This window comes from Vipera berus (assembly GCF_964194415.1).
Source record: "Vipera berus genome assembly, chromosome: 1".
NCBI classification, from domain to species: domain Eukaryota; kingdom Metazoa; phylum Chordata; class Lepidosauria; order Squamata; family Viperidae; genus Vipera; species Vipera berus.
In genome coordinates this window covers 225,633,322-225,659,726 of record NC_138202.1, presented here as the reverse complement: position 1 = coordinate 225,659,726, position 26,405 = coordinate 225,633,322, and the positions used below count along the sequence as shown (strand labels likewise).

General features: G+C 38.9%; 1 protein-coding gene across 1 annotated transcript in view; it reads right to left on the bottom strand.

Moving 5' to 3' along the window:
- The window catches only part of MYOM2 (myomesin 2), a gene marked incomplete at both ends in the record, with an annotated part of 89,830 nt that extends 72,587 nt beyond the window's left edge, over positions 1-17,243 (bottom strand). Inside the window, 8 exon segments of the mRNA XM_081345699.1 lie at positions 93-257; positions 3,526-3,576; positions 3,665-3,753; positions 9,298-9,390; positions 10,815-10,972; positions 11,702-11,843; positions 15,133-15,249; positions 17,137-17,243. Of these exon segments, the coding sequence (XP_081201825.1) occupies positions 93-257; positions 3,526-3,576; positions 3,665-3,753; positions 9,298-9,390; positions 10,815-10,972; positions 11,702-11,843; positions 15,133-15,249; positions 17,137-17,243 (922 nt within the window).
- Positions 17,244-26,405: the final 9,162 nt, after the last annotated feature.

Here is a 26,405-nt window from a genome sequence, read left to right as displayed (position 1 = left end):
ACGAAAAGTTGTCACGGATTTCAACAATCCTTAGGAAATTCAGAAACGTAAAGGAAGCTCTGCAAATCACATTAAATCATTAAGGGTCTTACCATCTCTGTACCATTCAACCCGAGGATGGAGACGCTTCAGTTCTGGTGTGACCAAGATGTTACACCTTAAATTAAGGGTTTCCCCTTCCGTACCAAAGGTGACTCCAAACCTCTCCAAAAACTGAACATCAAAATGTGTGAAACAGATTTCATCTGGCAGTGGCACTGGAAGCAAACAAAAATGAGGTTAATTGAAAAGACCATTGTTGAGATAAACCTTTAAAATTATTTAATATGCATCAACATGCCTTGATATGTCTAGGTGTCTTTGAAGTGAATCAATGGGAGTCGAGTTTAATACATCCACATCCTGTTTTTAAGTTTTATCTAATTTCAATACAGTGCTCCAAATTAGCCTATGGTATCTAAGAAACTTAATTTTCGGGTAACCCACATTTCCCCTATTTCATTATATAGTAGTTATCATATCTGAAATACATACATTGTTCATTTAAGTGCATTCTTGTTATATTTCAAAAACATATTCTATCTATCATCTTTAGAATTATCAATAATTAGCAAGGTATCTTTTGTTGTGTCATTCCAAGTTCTATAATATAATTCAAAGTTATGCTCTAGTAGCTAATTTTCATTCCCTTAAAAATCTAGGTCCTAAATATAAAATCAGTTTGTATCTTTTAACAGTTCCCCTTAGCCCATTAAAAACAATTTTAAGCTTTATTATTACAAATCCCAACATTAAAAAAACCCATTTTTAAATCTAACTCTAGGTTTCTTTTTGTGCCAGGCAGGCTTCCATATCATTGCCTTTAACTTCTCAAATGTGTCTCCCTTTCTTCCTACACGTGTTGTTTGAATCCAGGGAAACCATCCAGTTGTCAATTTTTCAAAGAGAGTGACCCCTTTATAGTCATTAAATTGTCATTGTAATAAATCAGGTCTCCATGTTTGGCATAGTATAGTTGTCATTAATTCAGTCTGGTCTTCTTCTTTCAGTCCCATCTGGCTTAGGTAAGAGGTCACGTCCGGTGTTATAGTTTTTGTTTGTTTGGTTAGATTCTTAATGTACTGTATTTGAAGGCCTTTGGCATCCTCCATCTTAGTATTGCTTTCTTCAGCTTATGTTGTTTGTTGAATTGTAGATTTTATAGTTGAAATCGAAGTTTGGGCATTAAGGCTCTCAGTAAATTGTATTTGTTGTTCTTTAAAGTCCCCTATTTTGTTCTTGATTTCCTCCTCTTCTGTTAGTTTTTGGATTGTCAGTTCATCAATTGAAGTCAGAGTCTCATTTAGTGGGTTTATGCTATCAGATTTGTCTTTAAGTCTGGCTTTCATTTGTTCAGTCATTGCCAAAATTGTATAAGTTTATAGTCAAGTGTAAGTTTATAGTCAAGTGGTGGAATATAATTCTCCATTTCTTTGATGTTTACAGATAGGTCTTTAGTGGAGGCTATTTTAATAAGAATCAGTGAATGTCCACCTCCACTATTCGTAAAGGTTGTTTTCAGTGCCAGCTGTTCCCAATTCTTATCTTTACAGATAATGTCAAGGACATATCTGTTACAGCCAGATCTCACAATAAAAAAAGGTTTACTTGCTATACCAGGTTTTGCCACAAGATGTCCTCAATAACATGTAGAATCTTTTTCCAGATTAATATGAGGCTTTTATCCAATTAGTCCATTTTTAGCAATAAATAGGGTAGAAGGTCCCCACAAAGATAAGAACGTTTTACTAGCCCAAAAATTCCAGAGGTACAAATAGGGTTGTTTAATTATTTAGCTTAGTCATTTGGTTTCTTTTGAGGCTTTAAGGTTAGTTCCCCAAGTAAGCGGTCGCTGATCTTTCAAGAGAGGGGGAGAAGATTTTCAGAAGAGTCCCACAGGGAAGTAATTAGGGAAGTAAGAAAGGTAAGGTCTCACCCAAATCCTCCAGATAGCTTTGTTGTGCTTGATGGTGATTTTGGCTTTTGGCAGGGAGCAGCTTAGTGATCGACCATGGTGACGGCCGATCTCTTCTTCTTCAGGCCAGAGGAGCTGCTCCGGATCAAACGGAGGGTTGCTACCCTTCCGCAATCACAAGGAGGGCCTTCTCATGGTGGTCGCCCCTCCAGGGTGACTTTTGACCCTTTTTAGGGTCCTCCAAGGAAGATAGATTGGATGGTGGGGAGAGGCTTCTTCCTGCACATCCACTGGCACCACACGCACAGACCGGAAGCCTCGTTATTTCAAGTTATTTATATTAGATTAATGTATTAGACTTGTGGTCTACCAGAAACATTTCTTTTTGCAAATTTTATTTTAATCAACTTGCTGTTTTTCTATAATCTGAATAGATTTGTAATTAATGTTCTTTATTATTAGAATTGTGCATTTGGGTCAGTTAACGTTACATTGTTTTGAAATTTTATTTCTTCTTTTTAAAAAAAATATCACTTGATTTACTTTATCTCTTGTGAGATTGGTTTATCTCCCAAGGAAGGGTTATGTACCCAGAAACCTCTAAGTTACATAGCCAGGAGGTTGCATTTCAGAAATTTTCATTCATTGATTTACCTTTTTATTGCCGGAAAGCCAGCAGTAGGTATGAGAGCCTTAATTCCAGGGATAGGAGAAAGACAACCTTGGATAATTATTGATGGCAGCAAGAATTACCAAGCCACAATGCTATTACTGCAGTACTCATAGACACCTAGATAGCTGATGTAATTATATAGTTCAGTAATTCCAGCCTTATAGTCTATATACCTGGCCAGGTTCTGCTACATTGTGGCAAATATGGGATGAAATTAATACTAAAACTAAACCCTCAGGTTTTTTTTATTAAAAAACCCTCTTTCTTTCAAGATTTTTAAGAGATTTTTATTCTGTGCCTGAATAGGTAGTTATTTTTATTTTTATTATGTTTATTGCTTGTTCTCTATTTCCACCTATTGGGTTCAATAGCTAGGTTAGAATTAGGAGTCAAGCTCTTCTATAAGCTCCTGAAAAATGTCTTTACCTATCTAGTCAGGGGGAAAAAAAGAGATTTCTGTGCTTGTGCAAGCCAAAGACACCAGCCTGAAGATGACCTCGTGGAAACATCACTAAGACACTCTCAATCTTACACAGGAAAAGACCCGGATACACCAAGACCTACATACGTGTACCCGTGAAATCTTAATAAGTGGTTTGGGTGTTGGAATTTCACAAGACCCTCTTTCAGAATTGGGAAAAAGTTTAGCATAAATAATTATTAGAAAGAGCACCTATCCAGGAGAGAGGCCCATCTTAAACTGAAAGCGGAGTGCAAGTTAATAGAAGGTTCAGTGCTCCTCATCCACTGGTTTGACTTTCTAGGTCAAAACCAACTTCTTGAATTGAGCCTAATAGTAAACTTCTCTGGTAGTCTTTTAAATGAGATTCTAGGGAAAGGAACATCTTTGAGGCTTATGACAGGTCTAGAGTTGCTTCGAACTACAAGGAGAACTTACAGCGATAGGGAAATATTCCAACAGGATACGGTTCTTCGTCCCCTCTGTATCCTGGAAGAAAGCGATAACATTGTGAACCAAGTCATTCAAGTATCCCCACATTTGTATCTGTTTCACATCATCATGTGGCTTTACTCACTTCTCACAATCACAGCGGCATTGGTTGAGGCTTGTCCATGTACATTTGTTGCCACTGCAGTATAGGTAGCAGTGTCATCATAGTGAGCCCTAAACAGCAAAAAGAACAAACAATGGATCACATCAAAGAAAATAACTGATATCTCCTCCCCTTGGGAGGAGGGGCGCTAATCTAGGAGGCAAACAGAATTTGACTATCACACAATCCCACTACGGACCCAGAAGGGCCTTTCTGTGGCCTGCATACAGGAGGGACAATTGTCAAGCATCTGGAGAGACAATTTAATGTTTAGTGGCTCTGATTATGCTGGTTTCTAACAGGTAGTTGCTTTCTTCTACATTTTATTACCTTACTTCCATAACTGAGATTTAATTTACTATAAGCTTTCATCAAACCAAGGAAAAGGGAAACACTACACATCACTTGCTGTATAATAGTAGAGAAACTTCTGCAACGTGAACTACATTTTCTTGTGTATTTTTTTTCCTTTGTCAGAGTAAATGAGATCTATCCTTTCTCTTTCCCGTCATTTCCCCCCAGCTCTTTCTGCTAAATAAAAGTGTGTCACAAATGGCCAATGCAATTGCTTCCATCACACTCTCTCTTGTCCTTTATCAGTCTTTCTCTCTGAAGATGAGAGGCCATGGGTTCAAGCCACCTTTGATCAGGACTGGATCAGCTGTAGGTCAAGCTATTACTTTTTTGGGCGGTGAGTTATTGTAGCTTCTGCACCCACTCAGCAACTTAAAATAACCTTGCAAGTACAGATAAAAACAATTTTGATGAGAGTATAAGATGGCATCCAGAAATATAGCACAGAAATAAATTCTGCTCTTTGTTAAATTAGTAACATGGGACAGCTAAATGTCGTGAAGATTTTGTGAATGTCTTTGACTTCCCAGACAAATTAATGGCTGAATGAAGTTTTATTAGGAAACCTATGTTGACCAACTACAATTCTATTCATAAAGGCAGGTACCTGATATTAGAATCAAAACTGTCCACTGCAACAAATGACTTGGTAAGAATAATATAAAATATCAAAAGCTGTTAGGGACTCGTATTAGAATGCTGTTTTCACTGGGCCTCCAAGCACCTAATCTCCTGCGAAAAATAAAAAATAAAATAATCTCTTTAATTCTTCTCCTGATATAAATGAGAAGGTGTGGCTGCATCTGGGATCATATTACTAAATTATAGACTTCATCTTTGTGGGTGTCTCTTTAAAGTTTCCATGCCTTTGATTGAAAGTTTAAGCATCAGATTTCCTCTCCAAAGTTCAAGTGGAGGGAGGAAAGAACTCTTGAGAACGTCCAGGAAAAGAAATGTAATGTTGCTTTCATACTTGACTGGGGATGTTACGCAAAGTGGTTTGAAGGACAAAAAGTGACACAGAAAGTCTGGGCAACAACTGCCACAGAGCTGGAGATTTTATGGTGAAGCAAGGTTATTTTCTACAAAAGACAGAAGGCTTATCAGAGCCCTATTTTAAATGAGAAGAAGGGACTGAAAGAGGAAGAAGACAAAAAAAAACAACAACCATGAAGACCTTATAGTCAAAGGATTTAGACATTATGACATCACTCAGAAGCAACCTATTCATTTCGAGAACTCACTAAATGACTCTCTTTAGTTATATATAAGGACTACAGCTCCCCCTAGAGGCAAATCTTCGCTTATGCATTGCACTGCGTTCTATTAGAAGTCACAAAAGCTCAGAAAAATTCTTGTGTTACAAAAATATATGACACGATTGCTGTTAAAAAAAAGTGAGGGATAAAGTTTGAATTGAAAGGATTTCTTTTTTTAAAAAAAATCTTGCTGTTCATGTCAAGGAGCCTCAACATAGCTAACACTTAATCCTTGGGTTAGATTTATTCCTTTTGGAGTGAATTTTTCAACTTAATGTTGCTGGAATGGTAGAAAATAGAATATATTCTGGGGTTCACCAATAATATAACAGAAAGTCTCATGTGGTTACCGCATCAATATTTATAGATCTCTGTTTACTGCCAACTCCCTTCAGCCTAGATGTGTTAAATTTCCAATTTCCTTGAGAAAAAGTAACAGCCTTGGTGACAAACAGTTCTTACAATTATCACTCCTGAAGCATCTTGTGGCTAAAGGAGTAGCACAGTAAAGAATGTGTATCAAAACAAAAAGGAAGAATATGAAAAAGACCACATAGATTTCAACTGTCCACACTGAACCAGAGATATTTCCTATGTATTTCCAGAAATTTATTCCGTGGGCACTGTTGTTCTTACAGTAGGCTTCTGTTTTTTCTTGCTTCCAAGTGGAATTAACAGAAATGGAGTGAGGAGAGCATTTCTCTTGGGAAAACAGCACGGGGCTTCTCTAACATTAATTCCCTAAGTTATTAGTTGGATCATCCTTTCACTCAGGCTGCTTGACTGTGTTGCAGAAGAATCACAGATCTGCATCATGGGAAGTCTGGCCCAAAGAGAAGCCTGAATGTTTACATTCATAAAAGCGAATTAGTAAGAGAGAATGTGACGGAAGGAAGGAAGGAAGGAAGGAAGGAGGGAGGGAGGGAGGGAGGGAGGGAGGGAAGGAAGGAAGGAAGGAAGGAAGGAAGGAAGGAAGGAAGGAAGGAAGGAAGGAAGGAAGGAAGGAAGGAAGGAAGGAAGGAAGGAAGGAAGGAAGGCATTAAATCAGATTATCCATGTGAGAGAATAATTGAATTTCATGTCAAAACAGAATTTAACTAATGAAAATTTTAAATATGCACTTCTGTCATTCAGTAAATATAATTACTACAAGGATTTGTCTAGATGGTTCAACAACAATGTAGCTACAGACATACTTCTTGGTAATTGTTAGGCTCCATGCCCACTAATTTTATTATGCTCTCTCTCACACATACACACACACACACACAGAGAGAGAGAGAGAGAGAGAGAGAGAGAGAGAGAGAGAGAGAGAGAGAGAGAGAGAGAGAGAGAGAGAGAGAGAGAGAGAGAGAGAGAGAGAGAGAGAGAGAGAGAGAGAGAGAGGCTAGAAAATGGTTTTGTCTTTTCCTTTTTATGGCAGCTATCCAGTTATAATCAGGCAATGTTCCCAGCCACACCTAAGCAAATGCATCCATTAGCATATATTGCTTTGGCAAATAGCTTCCATTCTCAGAAGCAACCATATAATGTGATCCAGGATGAAATCAATGGATGCCAGAGGTTAAGAAACCAGACCATAAAAAATTGTACTGGAATCTATACACATAGTGCACATTGTGTAGAAACAAAGAAGAATTAAGAGTTGGGAATGAAAGTAAAGCCTTCTGTCTTTTTGTTTACCTTCAAGAAGGAAGTACATGAATATCTTTGTGGAGTCAAATAAGATTCCATATTTGGAGTGAGAGAGAGAGAATAATAGATAGAATGGATAGATGGTAGCTAAGTAGTTAGGGGAGAGACAGAGAGAGATGGTAGGGGACAGAAGATATAGATAGATGACCACTGACAGATGATAGATAGATAGATAGATAGATAGATAGATAGATAGATAGATAGATAGATAGATAGATAGATAGATAGATAGATAGATAGATAGATAGATAGATAGATAGATAGACGGATGGAGACAGAGGACAAAGACAGAGACAGAGACAGATGATAGGATTGGTTTGACCAAAATATAAAACCTTTAGACTTTAGGACAGATGTAAAAGTCCACCAAGACGTCCAATTGCATAGATAAAAAGGTACCCAGTAGCAACTTTAAAATGATGAGACGATGCCATCACTTTGGCTCCTAAAGAATGTTCCCAATGGAGCCAAGGAGCACTCGTATGTTCCTAGGAATGAATGTCACTCACTCACATCAGAAGGAAAGGCTTTCTCAGCCTCAGCTTCACAGACCCGGGAAGATGAGAGCCAAGAAACTGCTCAGGGGCTTTAAGTGGCCACATATCAGATGACTTGAAACCCGGCTCAGTGGCATGAACAGCTGAGAAGAATACTGAAATACGTAGAGAATCCTAACTATTAGATATCCTGAAAATATCAGGCAGTTATTCAGATATTTAATAACTGTATTACGTGTAGTGGGGGGGAATAGGAATATTTGGTATAGCCCCCAAAACAACTTTGCATAAAAGGAAAAGAGTCCTACGAAGGGGAAGTTCACTCAGATATTAGCATTCAACTAAATCACATCCTCTGATGTGTATGGCAGCTAATTCCAGGGACATTGATTTATAATAGTTAATAAACAATGGCCAAAGTAGATGAAATGTCACATCTATGATCTGATTTTTCTTCTGCAGAGCGTTTGGAAACCAAATTGCTTGTGGCAAAGATCCAGGGATGAACGCCACTGCATTAGATGTGTAGCAAGCTGGAACTGGATTTAGATATAATAATGGGCCAAAGGGAGGACAACTTACATTAGGACCATAATGCACAGCTAGGGAGAGTGGATCAAACTCTTTTAACTACAAGCTCTTCAAATTCTGCTCTCTCAGACTGTCCATTGTCCCTTCGGAAAGGAAAGCACACTCTCCTCTCCTTGGGGTTTCTGCTGTGGGAAAGATAGGGAGATTTTCATCAGATTTGCACTGGAACAAGAAGAATTACATCTCAAGGCCTGGTGCTTCCTTTTTTATGATATATTTTTAATGTTATATATATATATATATATATATATATATATATATATATATATATATATATATATATATATATGACAAGGGACGTGGTGGATCAGTGGGTTAGGACGCTGAGCTTGTCAATCAGATGGTCGGCAGTTTGGCGGGTCGAATCCCAAGTGCCACATAACAGAGTGAGCGCCTGTTACTCGTCCCAGCTTCTGCCAACCTAACAGTTCGAAAGCACGTAAAAATGCAAGTAGAAAAATAGGGACCACTACGGTGGGAAGGTAACAGCGTTCCGTGTGCCTTTGGTGTCTAGTCATGCCGGCCACATGATTACGGAGACGTCCTCGGACAAGCGCTGGCTCTTCGGCTTTGAAACGGAGGTGAGCACCGGTCCCTAGAGTTGGAAACGACTAGTATATATACATGGGACAAATCTTATTTCCTGTTTCAGCCTAACCCAAGGCCATCCACAGGCAGTGATCACAGTAGTGACAGCTCATATTTGTGTAAATTTTTTGTATTGCTAACAAAGAATTAAAGGGAGACTGATATGCATTTCAAACGTATTTGTTCTCATCAGTCAGCCATACCCTTCTGAGATTCGAACCTGGGCTGATTGCACATTAGGCATTTGTGGCCTAGGGGTTAGAACAAGAAGAAGAAGAAGAAGAAGTCCAGCTGCCATGACTCACCTTCCAGACAATTCCACCTGGATGACTGAGAATTTCATCGACATACAGTATTATCAAGGTTGATAATATGGGTGGGTAGATCTGACCCAGCCAGGATCTCCCTTGCTTATGGTGTCTTTTTCATGGGTGACAATTCAGATGTAAGAGTTGGGTAGTGGACAGAAAAGTAACTTTCACAAAGAACCCAAACCACAATATGTATTCAACTGTAGGCAGATCTTCTATGCTCCATAACTGGCAATCAGTCTTATGCATTTTGAGGGGATTGATTTTTTGTAAAACAAGTATCAAATTGCCTTAATAATGGCTCCATCAGAGACATGTACCTGTTTATATCCAACATGTGCACTCCATATTTGCTTTCAATTGTATATTTCCCAGGCTCACTTGCAGGAGTAATCAGTTCTTCATTTTTGTACCTAGGAAGCAAAACCAAACATACAAAAATCAAAAAAAAGAGCCTTGGTGGAACAGTGGGCTAATGCCTCCTTAAGTAACACTAGCTGCCTGCAATTAGTGCAGGTTCGCATCCCACCAGGCTCAAGGTTGACTCAGCCTTCCGTCCTTCCGAGGTAGGTAAAATGAGGACCCAGATTGTTGGGGGCAATAAGCTGACTTTGTAAAAATGCCGCTGGGGGGGGAAGCCCTAATAAGCAGGTATATACATAGAATGAAGGCTATTGCTAAGCACATTGTGCTTTAGATTGTAAGCTGCCCTGAGTCTTCGGAGAAGGGCGGGATATAAATGGGATTTTTAAAAAAAAAGCTTGCAGCTTATGCTGAAAAGTAAATTGCAATGTAATTCAGGCAAAACTGATGTCACTCTATAGTTTGACAGGAAAGACACTAGCTGTTGGCTTCATTTTTGGTGACCATCAACATAAATAGAAGTGGTATTAGAAAACCATTGCAGAAACAAGCAAGAATCAAAATCACCATGAGTTTTTGGGTGAAACCACAAGATTTGGCATGCTATGCAAAGGTTACACACAGAGGTACCCTGAGGTTAGATTTGAGGTACCCCACGATTAGATTTTAGGGACGCGGTGGCTCAGTGGGTTAGGATGCTGAGCTTGTCGATCAGAAGGTCGGCAGTTTGGCGGGTCGAATCCCGAGTGCCGCGTAACAGAGTGAGTGCCTGTTACTTGTCCCAGCTTCTGCCAACCTAGCAGTTCGAAAGCATGTAAAAAATACAAGTAGAAAAATAGGGACCACTACGGTGGGAAGGTAACAGCGTTCCGTGCGCCTTTGGCGTCTAGTCATGCCAGCCACATGACCACGGAGACGTCCTCAGACAAGCGCTGGCTCTTCAGCTTTGAAACGGAGATGAGCACTGGCCCCTAGAGTTGGAAACGACTAGCACGCATGTGCGGGGGAACCTTTACCTTTACTTTTAAGATTAGATTTACAATATGATGCTTGCTGCATATATCCATAGTTTTAATTGAATGTCATTTTCTCTGTTGAGCTTCAAGCTTTTATATTTTTATATCCTAATGAAGAAGCTCTCTTAAAATCAATTGGGACATAATGACTGATTGAAGGGTTATTCAACTTTGTCCAGAATGGCATATGGCACTCTGTCCCCTGATCTTTTTCTCAATGAACATCTCAGCATGTAACCCATTTCAAGCTCTGAAATCTCCAATATATGCCTTGAAGTATATAGTCGGAAGCTTCTGTTTCATTCATGTCAAGGCAACGGCATCCATCCAGAATGTCTTTGAGGATTATAAAAGATTCTTAAACATAGCCAATATAAAAGTGACATTTAATAGCTGGGTTATTACATGAATAACACTTAGCACCATCTTGAGATTCCTGGAAAGAGTCAAAGGCTTACCATTGTACAACAGGGGTGGGAAATCCTTGGACTGTACAATAAAGCCTGACGGACATCTTTTCCCACACAGTATGAGATCTCAGCCGCACTAAAAATTCTGGGGCTCGGCTGATGCTTTCTTCAACTGCATATCTTTCCAAGGCCATTTTTTCTTCTACCTGTATAGTAATTGTGGGGAAATAATTCAGTAACCTGGAAAGAGCCCATGTGTTCATACATTGAGCTAAGTTATAATTTTATAGCGTTTTTTTTTTTTAATTTAGAAGATCTACAGCCCACATGTTAATGTTTTTTTTAATAATCCTAAGGACATGACCAACTAAGATGTGTTATTTTATTAACTGGAATTAGTTCATTTAATTCAAACTACCACTAAATAAAAAAAAATAGAATATTAATAAATGCATTTAAAAAACCTCCAAATTCTACAGACATTGGATAGGAATACTCTCTAGAAAGAAACAAGCAATGGTGTCCATTAACCAAAGATGTCGATGATAAGTGTGACTTTGGGCCAACTTTAACTGTTGTGATAATGAGGTTGGCTTGCTTCATTTTGCCTTGACTTTATACAAGCAACAATGTTTTGTAAATTATGGGTCTCCAAATTTAGCAACTTTAAGACTTGTGGACTTCAAGTCCCATGCTGGTTAGGGAATTCTAGGAGCAGAAGTCCACAAGTCTTAAAGTTGCCAAGTTTGGAGACACCCTGGAATGCAGGACAACATGGCAATCCAGCTCTTCTGACTTATTCAACAAATCATGGTTCAAATAAATGATGGCTGAATGTGAGTTATGAACCCTGGTGTTCAGCCTGTTCTGGCAGGAAAACAAGTAATTGATGGACATTATTTTCTACCAATAGAAAAGAAATGAAAATAAGGTACCATCCTCTGTATGGCAACTTTATCCAATTGTTCTCTAGCAAGGAGTCGGGCTATGCGAAGCTCATCCTCTAAAGTAGCCAAACTCCTGACGTATCGGATCCTCCTCTGTTCACTCCAGTGCAGGGACTTTTGCTCCTGACTCCTGCAAGATCAGAGGGAAAACTAGTTAGATTTCACCCAGTATCAAAGTGATAGTACTGTTATCAAAAGGCCAAAGAAAGTTATGATAGTTATCCCTTTGACAGTATTAAGCTGGAAAAACTACATTCTGGTGTGTGGTGAAGGCACTGGCCTAGAAACCAGGAGATTGGGAGTTCTAGTCCCTCCTTAGCCATGAAAGCCTTTTGGGTGACCTTGGACCAGTCACTCTCTCTCAGCCCAAAAAGAATAGGAAAAATAGGAAGAGAAAGGAGTATCGGGTAAGTTCACCGCCTTGAGTTATTTACAAAAATAGTAAAGGTGGGTTCAAAATCTAATAAATAAATAAATTCTATAAAAGTGACTGAGAACTTTGCAATCTCTCTTTAATTACAGGTAAGCTGAACCTTTCCTATAAGATGCCTCCATGTACATCCCATTTTATCCTCACAAAAATTCCTTGTGGTTGGTAATACTGTGATCAAAATCGTACAATAAACAATGAAACATCCAATAAGGGCATAGTATTGTCCAGATTTAATCTAATGCACTAAATATGTTAGACTATCTTGAGATTCTTTGGTGGAGAATCCTCTATCACAGAAAAGAAATTCATCAAAAAGCAGGAAAGTCCCTATTTTGAACAAAGATGTTTTGTGTTGTCTTTACAGAGAGGTTTACACAAAACAAATTTCCAGGGAACAATTCCTCCTGTCTCCACTCTATCATCTTTCTTGACACCCAAAAACCAATGTTAGCCAGCCCTCCTCTGCTTTACATAACAAGGGAGGGAGGGAGGGAGGGAGGGAGGGAGGGAGGGAGGGAGGAAGGAAGGAAGGAAGGAAGGAAGGAAGGAAGGAAGGAAGGAAGGAAGGAAAAAAGAAAGAAAGAAAGAAAGAAAGAAAGAAAGAAAGAAAGAAAGAAAGAAAGAAAGAAAGGAAGGAAGGAAGGAAGGAAGGAAGGAAGGAAGGAAGGAAGGAAGGAAGAAAGAAAGAAAGAAAGAAAGAAAGAAAGAAAGAAAGAAAGAAAGAAAGAAAGAAAGAAAGAAAGGAAGGAAGGAAGGAAGGAAGGAAGGAAGGAAGGAAGGAAGAAAGAAAGAAAGAAAGAAAGAAAGAAAGAAAGAAAGAAAGAAAGAAAGAAAGAAAGAAAGAAAGAAAGAAAGAAAGAAAGAAAGAAAGAATCTTGGTACATCTCTCTAAAGAAGTGAAACCAATAAGAAGAACATTTAGACACCTACATAAATAACTTAAATAAATAACAGAGTGAGCGCCTGTTACTCGTCCCAGCTTCTGCCAACCTAGCAGTTCGAAAGCACGTAAAAATGCAAGTAGAAAAATAGGGACCACTATGGTGGGAAGGTAACAGCGTTCCATGCGCCTTTGGCGTCTAGTCATGCCTGCCACATGACCACGGAGATGTCCTCGGAAAAGCGCTGGCTCTTCGGCTTTGAAATGGAGATGAGCACCGGCCCCTAGAGTCGGAAACGACTAGCACGCATGTGAGAGGGAACCTTTACCTTTACCTTTTTATAAATAACTTGGAATTGCTTCAAGCACTAGAGAGATATTTTAAGTACTAAAAATACCATTTCAGGTTTCTCAAATAGCAATACATGATTCAGATATCTGGATAAATAGCCCAGCATATCCAACTCATTCCAAAGCCATACCCTGTGTGCATGTGTGTCTATACATCTCTAAAATAAATATGACTTTAAATGAGCAAAGGGCTGACAGGATAAGTAAAATATTTTCAATATTGTCACCTTTTTCTATTGCGTAGTTGGTTATGCAGCATATTCGAAGAGCTGATGCTATCATACTGCCATGGCAGAACTGCTATAAAATATTGATGACAGACATGCTAATATGATTTGGTGAGGTGAGGTAGTCAGATAAGTCTCTCTCTCTCTCTCTCTCTCTCTCTCTCTCTCTCTCTCTCTCTCTCTCTCTCTCTCTCTCTCTCTCTCTCTCTCTCTCTCTCTCCCTCCCTCTCTCTCTCTCTCTCTCTTTCTCTCTCTCACACACACACACACTCACACAGAGAGAGAAACACATATCCCACTTTCTCCTCTGGGGTATTCCTAATGTGAATGCTAGCTCCCTTGTTTCCAAGGGACCACCATATTAGTGGTACTGAGGCAGTATGAGAACTAAACAGGGAAGTCTTCCCTATCATGGCAACCATTTTTCCTCATGAGGAATCCCAGCTATTTTTTTACATTCTGGACCCAGTTCCTCATGGTAGACCAAATCACTAGCTATAGATTGGTCACTTGAACCAAGGTCAGCATTCATCTTCATTGCAGAAGTAAGACTGCCAAGAGGAAACATGAGGATCCTCAACTGAACTGCAGAGGAATGGGATGAAGATATCGCCATAACTTTACTTTTCATAACACACTGGGAGCAGGTCACTGATATATATTTGCTGTACGGAACGTCAGTGGGCACACAGCCATTCACACAAATAGGAAAAGAGTTGCCAGGAGGACATCTCCTGGTTTCAACTGTGAGATCACCTTAAACCTCCCCAATGATTAGAAGACAACTATATTCAAGATAAGTCGTTCAATGTTTCAGCATTTAGCTAGAACCTTGCATGTTTGTTTTAAACCGAAAAACTGATTTGCGTTCAACCCAATTTTAAAATCTATTTCTAGCATGGGAACATATCACATATGAGATTTAGGAGACACCCAATGCTTCGGTATTCTAGATCTAATAAATTAATGAAAAACCTGCTATGCAGCAAGTATATGCGTGTTGACAGTTCTCGTCAGCCAATCCACCAGAGCTCTGAGGATTTGAAAATTCTCAAGATAATTTTCTTTCTTTTCTGAAGGCCTTTGAGAGCAAGAGCAAGAGGGCCCTAAACAGTTTTTACAACAGTGTTCCAAGAGACATTCAGGGATATTCCTGAGACTCCATATCTGTGAAGCTATGGAGATAAGCATCACTCCCCAGGAATGTTAGAAGAAATTTAAAAAAAAATGCTGTCCAAGATCTAGCTGAGTATTCCAACTCAACATGTAAACATGACCTTTGCTTTTTCAGCAACTGTTGACAATAAAAATCTTTCTCTTCTTTCTTTTTCCTAATGTCCTAACCTCTGGCTTTCTTCTTTATATGGACCAACTGCTACTCTACTTTTTTCACTCACCTTTGCTAGATCTAAGCATTTCAATCAAGGGCATTTTCTCCACATGCCAGTTCCCTAAAGCTGCTTAGCCAACCAGTAGACAAATGTTTGGCCCTGGATACCTTTATTGTTATAGCTGCAGAAAGTTTTACCTTTCCCGCGATTCCTGTGTGGCCTCTTCAGACGTTCTATGAACTTTTCGGGCACATAGTACGCATGTTGTTCTTCCTAGGCTGGATGATGTTTGGTAGGCCTGTCTAGAAGCAGCCCTTCAAAATGCAAAATAATACTTCTAGTAGTAGTGATAATAATAACAATGGCAGCAACACATTGAACAAGTTTAAGCTTTCTATAGCTTTTGAGGCAAAGAAAAAACTGACCATCGACAAATTTGTATACATCACCTATTCTTACATTTCACATCTGCCTTTGCCTACCTTTTAAATAGAAGAAGATAATCTAATATGATGTTTTATTCTGAATTGGGATCCTAATCTAGACCATTGCTGTTTCAGGTTAGATGACAAGGTCTTAGATCGCATAGAGTAGAGAGGTACAACCTACAAATGCCTTAGATATGATTCTTACATATGTATCTGCAAAAGTGTTACCAAGTTTATTCTGATAAAAAGAGAATACTAATTGCACAATTTCAATCATATTAACTGTATTTAGTTTTAATTAAATTTTAAAGTAAGTTGCATTTTAATTTAGCACTAACACCCAGCCATTCTTTTGGGGAGTGTAATCCTTGACCTACCACACAAAAGTCAAACTGATACAGAAATTATTTCAAATAATAAATTTGAGCTTTGAGATAGAAGAAGAAGAGGAAGGAGGTCAGAAACACTAACGTTCAACATCAGTTGTAGGAATCTGAAACAACACTTTCCCACTCTAAGCCTCATTCTGATTGAAATGATAAACCAACTTCAAACAATAAAGAAGGAGATGTTCCTCTTTCCAAGCAAAACATTCCCAGATAGAATAATTCAGTTATCTCCCATGAGGCTTGTTCATGGCATAATTCTGGACTCTTGCATAAAACTCTCCATCTTGGAGTTTGCAATAGCCCAAGTGGTGCTTGCATGGAGGTGGGGCCATAAGGGGCAAATCATCTGAAATCCTGTGATCTCTTGAACCACCCTCTAAAGCAGAGTAACTAGTGAAGGTTGAGATTGGCAAATTTGTATTTCTTTCTTTTGTTGGAGTTCATATCTCCCAGAAGTCTTATCTCATATGTCTCAGACTTTCTGAATGCAGGGAATCTTTCAGGCTCACTAAGTCCCACATGCAGTCAAGAGAATATAGTGAGGATACATTTCTACTTCTGTGCTGAGAGGAACTAGGGTCCCATTAGAGATTCAAATGGGAACAGAATACAGTGATACCTTGGTATTCTACTGCTTTGAAACTCATTGAATTTGGTACTCAACACTTTTTGACATGAAAAGTTTGTCTCAGTACTCATCATTTGTTTGGTATTCAATGCACAAGCTAGAATTTGTCAATGTTGACTGCCTTGTGACTCACTACATTATTCCTTATGGGAAAAATTTGTTTGGTACTCATCGTTTTTTGCACCTCCCAGAACAATGAGTACTGAGGTATCACTGTAATAGGAACATTCATGAACATTCAGAATGTTTTATCAATAAATTCATTATTCTAAAAACAATAAATGTAATATTTCTGATAGATATGGTGAAAATGCCAAATTTTGTGTTCTATAAAACAAAACGCAAGTTTGATTTTCTCTATTTTATTTGCTAAAATAATTCCTTGTTATTGTAGAAGGAAGAAGTTCATAACCCCTTGAAAAATGATGGTCCGACTGCAAATAGGAGCTGATCCTTTTCAAAATATGCCTGTAGAAGCATTTTGAAACTTTTTTTAAAAAAAATTGCATTGCATTGTTCTTATGACAGCTCTTCATCACCCTGAGATTTTTTTTAGGCCCCAATAGCCTCACATACATTTCCTAATGTCATCCTCCCATAATAATAAGGCAAATAATAATAAGGCAAAAAGTAGAACAGGTTGCCTATCTAATAATACCATAGTTCTTGTCATTATTCACTTTGATTAGTTTTATAAATCAAAAGGTATACAGATATGAATTGCTTTCATATGGGAACAGCGGTGATGCCCCTTACCTCCTTGCTGAATATTCCTGGAGCATGTATCTAGTATCACGGTTGCGATAAGACAGATCAAAATGCTTGTGACTTTTTTGATAGAATGGTACTCTCTTGGACGACATGGTGAAAATCTGCCACTGTTCACTATTCCTGTAAATTAAAAACATTACATTTCAATTTGGTCAGAGCTTTCTGGCCACTTCATTACATCCTTCAGACTGAAATCAACTGTATGTAAAAACATTCATTGAATGCCAGTGGCTGCAGCAATTAGATTCACAAAATATGCACATCAAAATATATTAGATTAAATGTTTCATTTCACTTTTTAGGAGGTGTGCATTTCCATCCTAAAAATGCTTAAAAATCCATCAGTCAAGCTGCTCTTCAACTGACACAGCATAATATCAATGGCTTAGGTCCAACGCTCTTCATTTCACCATTTAATCATGTAATATTTACCATTCCCAAAATTTGGCCTAGGAATTGATATCCACAGTCAAAAATCACTCTTTACAATGTTCATGCTTTTGTTCACAATTAGTTTCCACATAGAAACTATGTCACTTTTCCAGGATTATAGAATTGAAATCATGTTCAGTTTCATAGGATTTATTCCTCCCAGTTTTTGAAGCAGTGTGATTTGCTACATAGTTATTTTATTTTGATAGTGTAATTATGCTAATACTATCAAATACCACTCAATTACTTTCCCTGCAAAACATGGCCTGTACATCTTATACTGTAGGTCATTTAAACAATTCCTCACTGTTTTATTTAGTTATGGGCACCATACGATAACTGTCATATCTTTCTGTAGTCATTGTAAAAATGGAAAGATATATCATCATCATTTCGTCATTTTTATTTTACTGACTTATTTTTTTAATGGATTTGATGGCATAACTAAAATTCCTTTCATCCCTTTACACACCCACGAGCTTCAGAACCTTCAAAAGGTTTTTCATGTGTGCCAATATACCAGGGGCGTCAAACTGGCAACCCGCAGGCAGGATGTGTCACACACAGGCCACACTCACCCTGGCTCCGCAAAGACAAAAAATGTCACAATATGTCGTACTACGTCACGTGACACGATCAAGTTTGACACCCATGCAATACACAGTCCTTATATAAATACTACTTTGCTTTATTCCACCAAGAGGTCCTACATTTAAAGTGCATCTATAACTGTTTTTCCTACTGGATGCAGAAATTAGGGACATTGGCTAGATGGGATCCACAACCAATGGCTAGAAAACATGGCATTTGTGGGGTTCTTGGTGCTCTCTGAGCTTGGTTGTTTCCTTGTAGACCTTTCATTACCAAACTAGATAATACCATCAGTGAAAATGATCATCACTATCAGTGCACTGATGAAGTTCCTGCTTGGATAGTGAAACATCTGCAAGAAAACAAGCAAACTCAAAGAGCATCAAGGACTCACAATTCAACCCTGAGCTACAAATATTCTCGTCTATTGATAAATGGCAGATCCCTTAAAAGATTTTTCTTCCAAAACCTCCCTATAATCATCATTTGTTTCGCAGGCAGATTAAATATTTTATAAAGCAAAAATCTTTTGGTTTATAGATCTAGATAAACCTTCTCAACATAACTATAAAAAATGAAATTTTTCACAAACTTAGTCTGTTCCCCTCTCTGCCAACCTTTCCTACCTACATCTAATCTGGTTTAAGATGATGAACCTTGTCTTCTGAAATGCTTTTAAAATATTTGCTTGGCTTATTTTAAATATTGTATTACTCATCACCATCGGTGTCATCATTAGCATCAAGCATGGCTGGATGTGATCATGTCTAAGATGGGAAAGCCGGTGCAAGGAACGTTACTGTTTTATGTTGATGACAGACATTCACTGAATTAGACTTAAGCTAATTCCCAAGCATTAGAAGAATTCACTTTGCTAGCATGAGTCCTATTTCTGTAGACTCAGATCCAATGTTGCATATTTACTCTCATACTGTATGCGTATATATACAGTATGTACTATGGGAAGATTAAGGATGTGGTATTATCGCCAAATCCCAAATAACAGGAGTAGTTCTACCATTAGGCAGAATGAAGGACTGATTTGGAATGCCTCAAAACTATAGCAAAATATTTGTTATTTAACTTGCTGCTGTTGTAGATTTGCTTCCAGAAAGACAGAAGGGCACATGAGGATTATTCTGCTTCAAGTAATACACTTGCATGACCAGCTTTGAGTGCCAGCCACCTTGAATTAGAAGAAGGGGTACCATTTGCCAGTATCTCAAGCAGGGAACAACCTGGATCTGGTCTGCTATAATGGTATGTGGAAATGACCTTGGGAGACAGGAGGAAGAGCCACAGCCCAAGCAATGGTCTGATATATGAAGTCTGAATCCAAAAAGAGTGGTGGGGATGGAATAAGTACTTCAGAAGGGACCCTTCCTAGTTTTCTGGTAAGGTGAGAGGGGGAAGTACTTTCAGACTTGCAAGATTTTATTACTCTGACCTTACAATAAAGGTAATGTTAGTACTCATGGTTTTCTGGACTTCTTGTCTGAAGAAGAGTCTCCTACTTGAGCAGGAGGGTTGGATTATAAGATTTCCAAGGTCCCTTCCAGCTCTGTTATTCTGGACTTCCTCAAGAGCTGCTATTCCAGCTTTGATGGCAGGTGAGGTCACGGAAAGTGACATAAGGAGCATGGCATATTGAAACACAAGCCAACACCTCTTTGCTGTTTGCGGAGCGGTGTGGCCCACATCTCCCAAAAATATAGAAGCTGAGATGAGACTCTGCTTACATTATGCCATCAAAAGCAATGAGAAGCAGTGCCACCGCACTGTCCAGATTCAACCTGTAAATTTCATTGAATGACAAACTACTTCGCCCCCTGTGCTGAATGGTTAGACTGTATGCAGCATGGCATACATTACATTCTGCACTTAGAGGTGATCAAGTTACGGTGGCTGCCAAAGCTTTTCCTAGGTCAGCTTCTACAAGGATATTGGAGCTGGATCGAATTCCCACTAAAAACTAAGACTCAGTCCCTTTGACAGAATATAATAATTGAGTTCCTTCTTATGAGAGACAAAGGAGTAATTTCATTTCCCAGCAATAAGAGATCCTGATAGACAATTCCCATTGGTTCCCCTGGGGAAAAGAGAAGACCAGATGTTTCCCTGAGTCTTCTACAAACCACCAACTAAAGGAAACAATAAAATAGAATGTCCATAGTCTAAACTTTACTCTAAAGTTTCAGATACAAATAAACTCTATGTATACCTCCATGACATCATATATATTATCCAGTTCAATGTCGGAAAAGGTAAGGAATTACTGCCTAAACTACCTAAACATTGAAACTTTTCAGTCTAGAAGAAAGATGAACCTGGTGTATTGATGTTAATAGTCATATCTGAAAAACAAGGTCTTGGAGAAAACACCATGCAGACAAAGGCCTATGGTATGCAATCAGTATTATTCTAGGAAATATATCTAGGAATATTTCAAATACAGATCGTTCTTGATTTATAGCTGGTCCCTTAGTTCAAAGTTACAATGGACTTCCCTGTGGATACTTACAACCTGGTTCTGAGGTTCTGATGGCCAGACGCTATCTGAGGTCACATGACCTCATGTCAGACACTAAGCCATTTACAGCATCCCACAGTCACATGACCACCTTTTAGGATGTTTTTGCTAAAAACTGACATTTACTTCTGGACGTTGGCAAAACCAACCCATAGCGAACCATAGGTTGGCTTAATGACTGCAGCATTTGTTTTGGCAGCCACTTTAGGTCATAAAATTGGGACCAGCCGGTAACTTGTTTTAAAGCCATCACCATTTATGGCCACAATGCACAGACTCCATTACAGTCATAAGTTGAGGACAACCTGTATTATACAAATCCAGCGGCATTAATTGTATGGAGCGCTTTACTTGCCATACCACAATCCAAACATGAAGGTGATGTTAAAATGCAGAGTGTAACATGCTACAATGTTCACCAGCAAGTTACTTGCAGGCATTTCTCCTTGCAACAGTTCAGGTTGATATTAGCAAGGGAGAGAAAGGTTCAGCAAATGCAGATACAAACCAAAAATTCATGTTTTCTATTCCCCAGGAGAGTCCCTTTTCTGCACTACAGCCAAATCAAGCCTGCTGTGATGTTAGACTTTCTGTCTTCAAGCAATGAATCCACCCCCCAGCTATGACCAAACATTGCCATATGCAAGTTACTCTTCCTGCTGCAAGGAAAAGATGGCTGGCTTAGAGCCAGCTGGTGCTGTCAGATCATGTCTGAAAGTGCCCCAATTTTGTAAGTCCGAAATGACCCATTTTCAGGGGCAGTTGAAACACACCAATTATTTACTTTAATCCATCCAAAACTTGATAAAACAAATGAGATCTTTTTTAAAATAAATAAATAAACGCAGGCCCCATCATGCATTGTGACAACTTGGTTCCCTGAAGGTGAAAAATTGGGAGGAAAAACATAGTCCTAGCTTCCTTTTTTAAAAAAGAAAAAAAAGTGCTTGTTGCTGATATAGTGAGAGATATCCTGTGATAATGAAAAATTATGAAATTGTAATAGGTCAAATCATGATCTTTATCAATAGAGGTCATCATGGCAGAGCTCCTGTAGCATTTAGAAGTCCATAATTTGAATGAATTAAAAGATCGTTAAATTTTCAAATGGTGAAAACTGTTGAGAACAATTAACTTCTTTCACAAGAAGAACATAGTACAGGAAATCCATGGGGCCATTTTATAAAACAGCTTCTCTTGCACAAATGCCAAGGCTTGGAATCCTACCAAAAAAAAGTATTAATTAATTCCTGTGCAATTGTTTAGTGACTGTTTGGGGTGTTTCTTTCAACTGTTCTTTCTGAATATTTAAAAACATTTAAGTTTTTAAACTTAAAAAAGTAATTGGTTATTTCTTGGATTATAAATTCTATTACCATAATTGTTTTTTTTAAAAAAAAACAACATCAGTGGACTAGCTTCATCAAACTTTGAGATAAATTTAGATGGCTTGACACTTTAACTTCTGCTAGGAATTTCTTTTACCAGTTCCAGTTTGAAGCAACACAGCTAGGAAGCTATTCCTCCCTCTCTTAGCAAAATGCAAGGAAAATTTATTTTTAGATAGTACATGAACAAGAAAGTGGGGAAAATGGAAGTGTAGAGTGTAGGCAGAGGAATGAACCTGCACTTGTCTGTTTCATTCACTAGAATTTGTACATGCCCATCATATATATACATGCAAAACTACATAACTGTTGTTCGATGCAGACTCCAAAAGCAAATATGCATGCATATGTATCTACCGTGTTTCCCTGAAAATAAGCCCTAGCTTGGTTTTGGGGGGTGAGCCTAATAAAAGCTCTACCCCAAAAATAAGACCTAGATTTGGGGCGAGGCGCACACCTAAAAATCAGGCTAGAGCAGGTGGTGGAGCTGCCCCACCTGCACTGCGCTGGCTTAACATTGCAGCCAGGCCTCTCACACCCCGACACCTGCCTTGCTTCGGCAGTTCACTTTTCTGTGGCTGCTCATCACTTGCACGCGTCACCCCTGGCCTTCATTTCACCATAGAGGCCTTCAGGAAATGCCTCTGCAGCTGAGAATGGAGTTCCAGGTTGACACGCACGGCACCCGCTGGCCTTCATTTCACCATCAGAGTCCTTTAGGGAAGGCCTCTGCAGCTGAGAACCAAGCTCCAGATTGACACACACAGAGCTCTGTTACCATGAACATGGACTCTTGCAAAATACTCTACATAGGGATACCCTTGAAAAGTTGCCAGAAACTTCAGCTGGTACAGAATGTGCTCCCAAAGAAAGCTTCTACTGCACAAGCATTGGGTGCCAGTTTGCTTCCGAGTCCAATTCAAGGTGATGGTTATGACCCTTAAAGCCCTACATGGCATAGGGCCATCTTCCTACAGAACCGTCTTCGTTCTATTACGTTGCTTTGTCCCACCCAATCAGGCAGGAAAGGTATGTCACAGACTTGATCAGTTAAAGAACTCCAACTGGGGGGGGCCTCCAGGAAGACAGCCTTCCCTGCCATTGCCCCCTGCCCTGGGGAATATTCTCCCTCTAGAGGTGAGGCAGCCCCCCCCCAGCCTTCCGGAAAGGTATGAAAACATGGATCTGCAGCCTTGCATGGGGAGCCCAGAGGAGTTCACAGACATGGAGCTGGTTAGCAGCGTGAAAGCTCTTTCTTCACTTTTTAAACTAATTGTAAAATTGTTTTTAATTATCTTTGCATCTTTTTAAATTTTAACTCTGATATACTACTTTTATGTTTTCAGATTTTATTGTATACCATCTAGAGTCCCTCTCTATGAGGAGGATGGGCATTCCAAAATGATAAATTTGTGATAAATGAATAAAGTAATAAATAAATGAGGGGGTCCTTGGTGCTCTCTGAGCTTGGTTGTTTTCTTGCAGACATGTCATTATCCAAACTAAGTAGCATCATCAGTGTTAGATGTTGTGACTAGCACTACCTAATTTGGATAATGAAACATCTGCAAGAAAACAACCAAGCTCAGAGAGCACCAAGGACCCCACAGTTCAACTCTGAGCTACAAATATTCTCCTTTGTTGATAAATAAGCAAAACTTTTTGGATTCACAAGGCAGCCAGGAAGAGGATTGATAGGAACACTGGAGACACATAGTGTGGGTCACAGTCCCACTATTCATTGGCAGGATCCTAATCAAGCCCCCTCCCAACTCTACCAGCTACGTAGATTGGGGAGGATGGTTCTCTACCCCATTTTGGTGCTCATAGAGTGTGATTTTTAATTGTTCCTGTTTTTAAAAAGATCACCTATTTGACCCAACACCTTGGCCCTTATGAATGATTCATAATTAGATACATTTTGCTGAATTGTAATTTATTTTTTATTTAATAAATTTACTGACAGCCCAACTTTGTTGTTGTTGTTGTTAGTTGTGAAGTCGTGTCCGACCCATCGGGACCCCATGGACAACGTTCTTCCAGGCCTTCCTGTCCTCTACCATCTTCTGGAGTCCATTTAAGCTCACGCCTACTGCTTCAGGGACTCCATCCAGCCACCTCATTCTCTGTCGTCCCTTTCTTCTATTGCCCTCAATCTTTCCCAGCATTAGCCCATCTTACCACAGCCTAACTCCAATTAAGATGAAATGCTTTGTATCTTAGGTAAAAGAATATTGTGGAGTGAAGTTGTCACAGCTACACAATAATCATGCAAGTCAGGTTACCACTGGCACACCTGTCATTGCCTGCAACTCATGGACAGAGACACTTTTTTAAAATCACATCTGTAAGAGAAAGCTATGGAGCTGCCCTTTCGTCATATCCTGGGAATTTGATTTAAGAATTATGATGAACGGATAGCCTTAGAATGCTTCCACTAAACTTAAACATGCTGACAAAAGGCAATATTATTCTACCATGCTCATGTGTTTTAATTAGCCCTGGAGCTAGGCTACCCAGCAACATAATTTAGATTCAGCTGAAAACACTCCCCATCAAATCCCATGCATAAAAATAGGCTTAAAGCCCACAGCAGTTCAAGATGCAGATCCCAAATGCCCTCTGAATATTCTGCATCCTTTTTATTAGACACTAAAGGATGTGCTAATCAGAGGAAGTCACTGCCACACATCCCCAATTTATGCTATTCTTCACCAGGACGGCTTTTTTTCATTGGCTCCTCCGCCTTTCTTCAAGTAATTCTATTCTTCAAGTAATTCTATTCTCATCATTTAAGAAGCAAAAATCAAATTTTCCTACCCATCAGGAGACCAAGGTTTTTGTTGTTGTTGTTTTTTAGAACATACAAAACTGTATCATTCAGGGAACGCTAGGAAGCGTCAGCAATCAGAAGTCCATCTTTCCCAAAAGAAGACTTCAAATGCTACGGGGGAAGAATCGGGATGTTTCTGTGGAAAACGGTCGTGAGTTTTGATAACTTTCGCTTGTTCGTTGAAAAGGATTCCTAGATAAATTCAAATGAAAACTTTCTATAGCTTCGCTCCGTTTCTAACTTCAGTCTTAATAGGTCTATAGATTAAATAAAAGAATAGTGAATGAAGCAGTGCTGAATCCCTTAATAAATGTAATGATATTTCATGGTAATAAAAAAACAAACAAATCTCCTTGTTTGCTCCACTAACCGATGTAGAATTCAATGCTCCCATCAGTGACCTGCCTGATAAACTCCTGATTTTGACTTTTGGGTAGCAGGTCTAAAGCTCCTCACATCCCATTGGCTTTAATTAAGCCCTTCAATAGATACGCACCCATTGTGTTATTCCAGGGGTTTTTTGTTTGTTTGTTTTTGTTCTGTTCTATCTCTGCCCTTAAATAAAAAAGTCACTCAATGAAGAAACAGAAAAAGCACTTTAGACAACCTGCGTTTTCTTCTCATTGGGACCACCACAATATATATATATATATATTCTAGAAAAGAAAGACTTACTTACTTAATTAGATGTCAAGACTGCAGAGCTGAGTGGAAGGCAGTCTGCCACAGCTCTGGGCAAGGGAAAACAAAAATAATGTCTAAAGGAAGGCTGCTGGCCCTTCCCTCCCATTTATGGGTAGCTATTAATCTATATATAGAACCAATTGAGGAGCTCTCACAAATCAGAGATGGGTCTTTTAAGCAATGAACTATGACTTAGGTAAGTGGGGATGTCCTGGTTTCCCACCTTTGGGAAAACCTTTTCTTAGAGTGGAGAGAACTTCCTATCTGTGCATTTTGTTGACATACAGAAAATATTGGCAACTTGCCTGATATATATATTAAATGTTATATATGTAAATGTATATGTACGTATGTATACAATCTCAGCGAACATATTTCTCAACCGTACATATCAAATAGCTGGGGCAGGGCTGATAACGATTAAAAAGACCAACTCAAGTCATTAAGTTTTGAAAATCGGATTAGTGCGGAGGCAAGATTTCTCTTGCGCTCGGAGGTGTAAGCTGATCCTCCCCAAAGTCTCTTTAGGAGCTGCTTGGATTATTAAAAAAACATTCTTGCCATATGTTAAGTCACATCATCTAGGTTTTTAAAAAACTGTGTGAACACAGGGAGAGATCAAGCTTGCCCAAGAGACCATTGCTTAGCTCTAGTTTCCGTCGGAGATGCCAGGCCTTCACTATTGCTAACTTGACAAGAGATCCTTTTTTTGTTGTTGTTGTTGTTAAATCCAGCTGCTGTCAAAATATTCAGTGTGCCAGAGGACCATGAAAGAGGAAAGTACAGAATGAGAAAA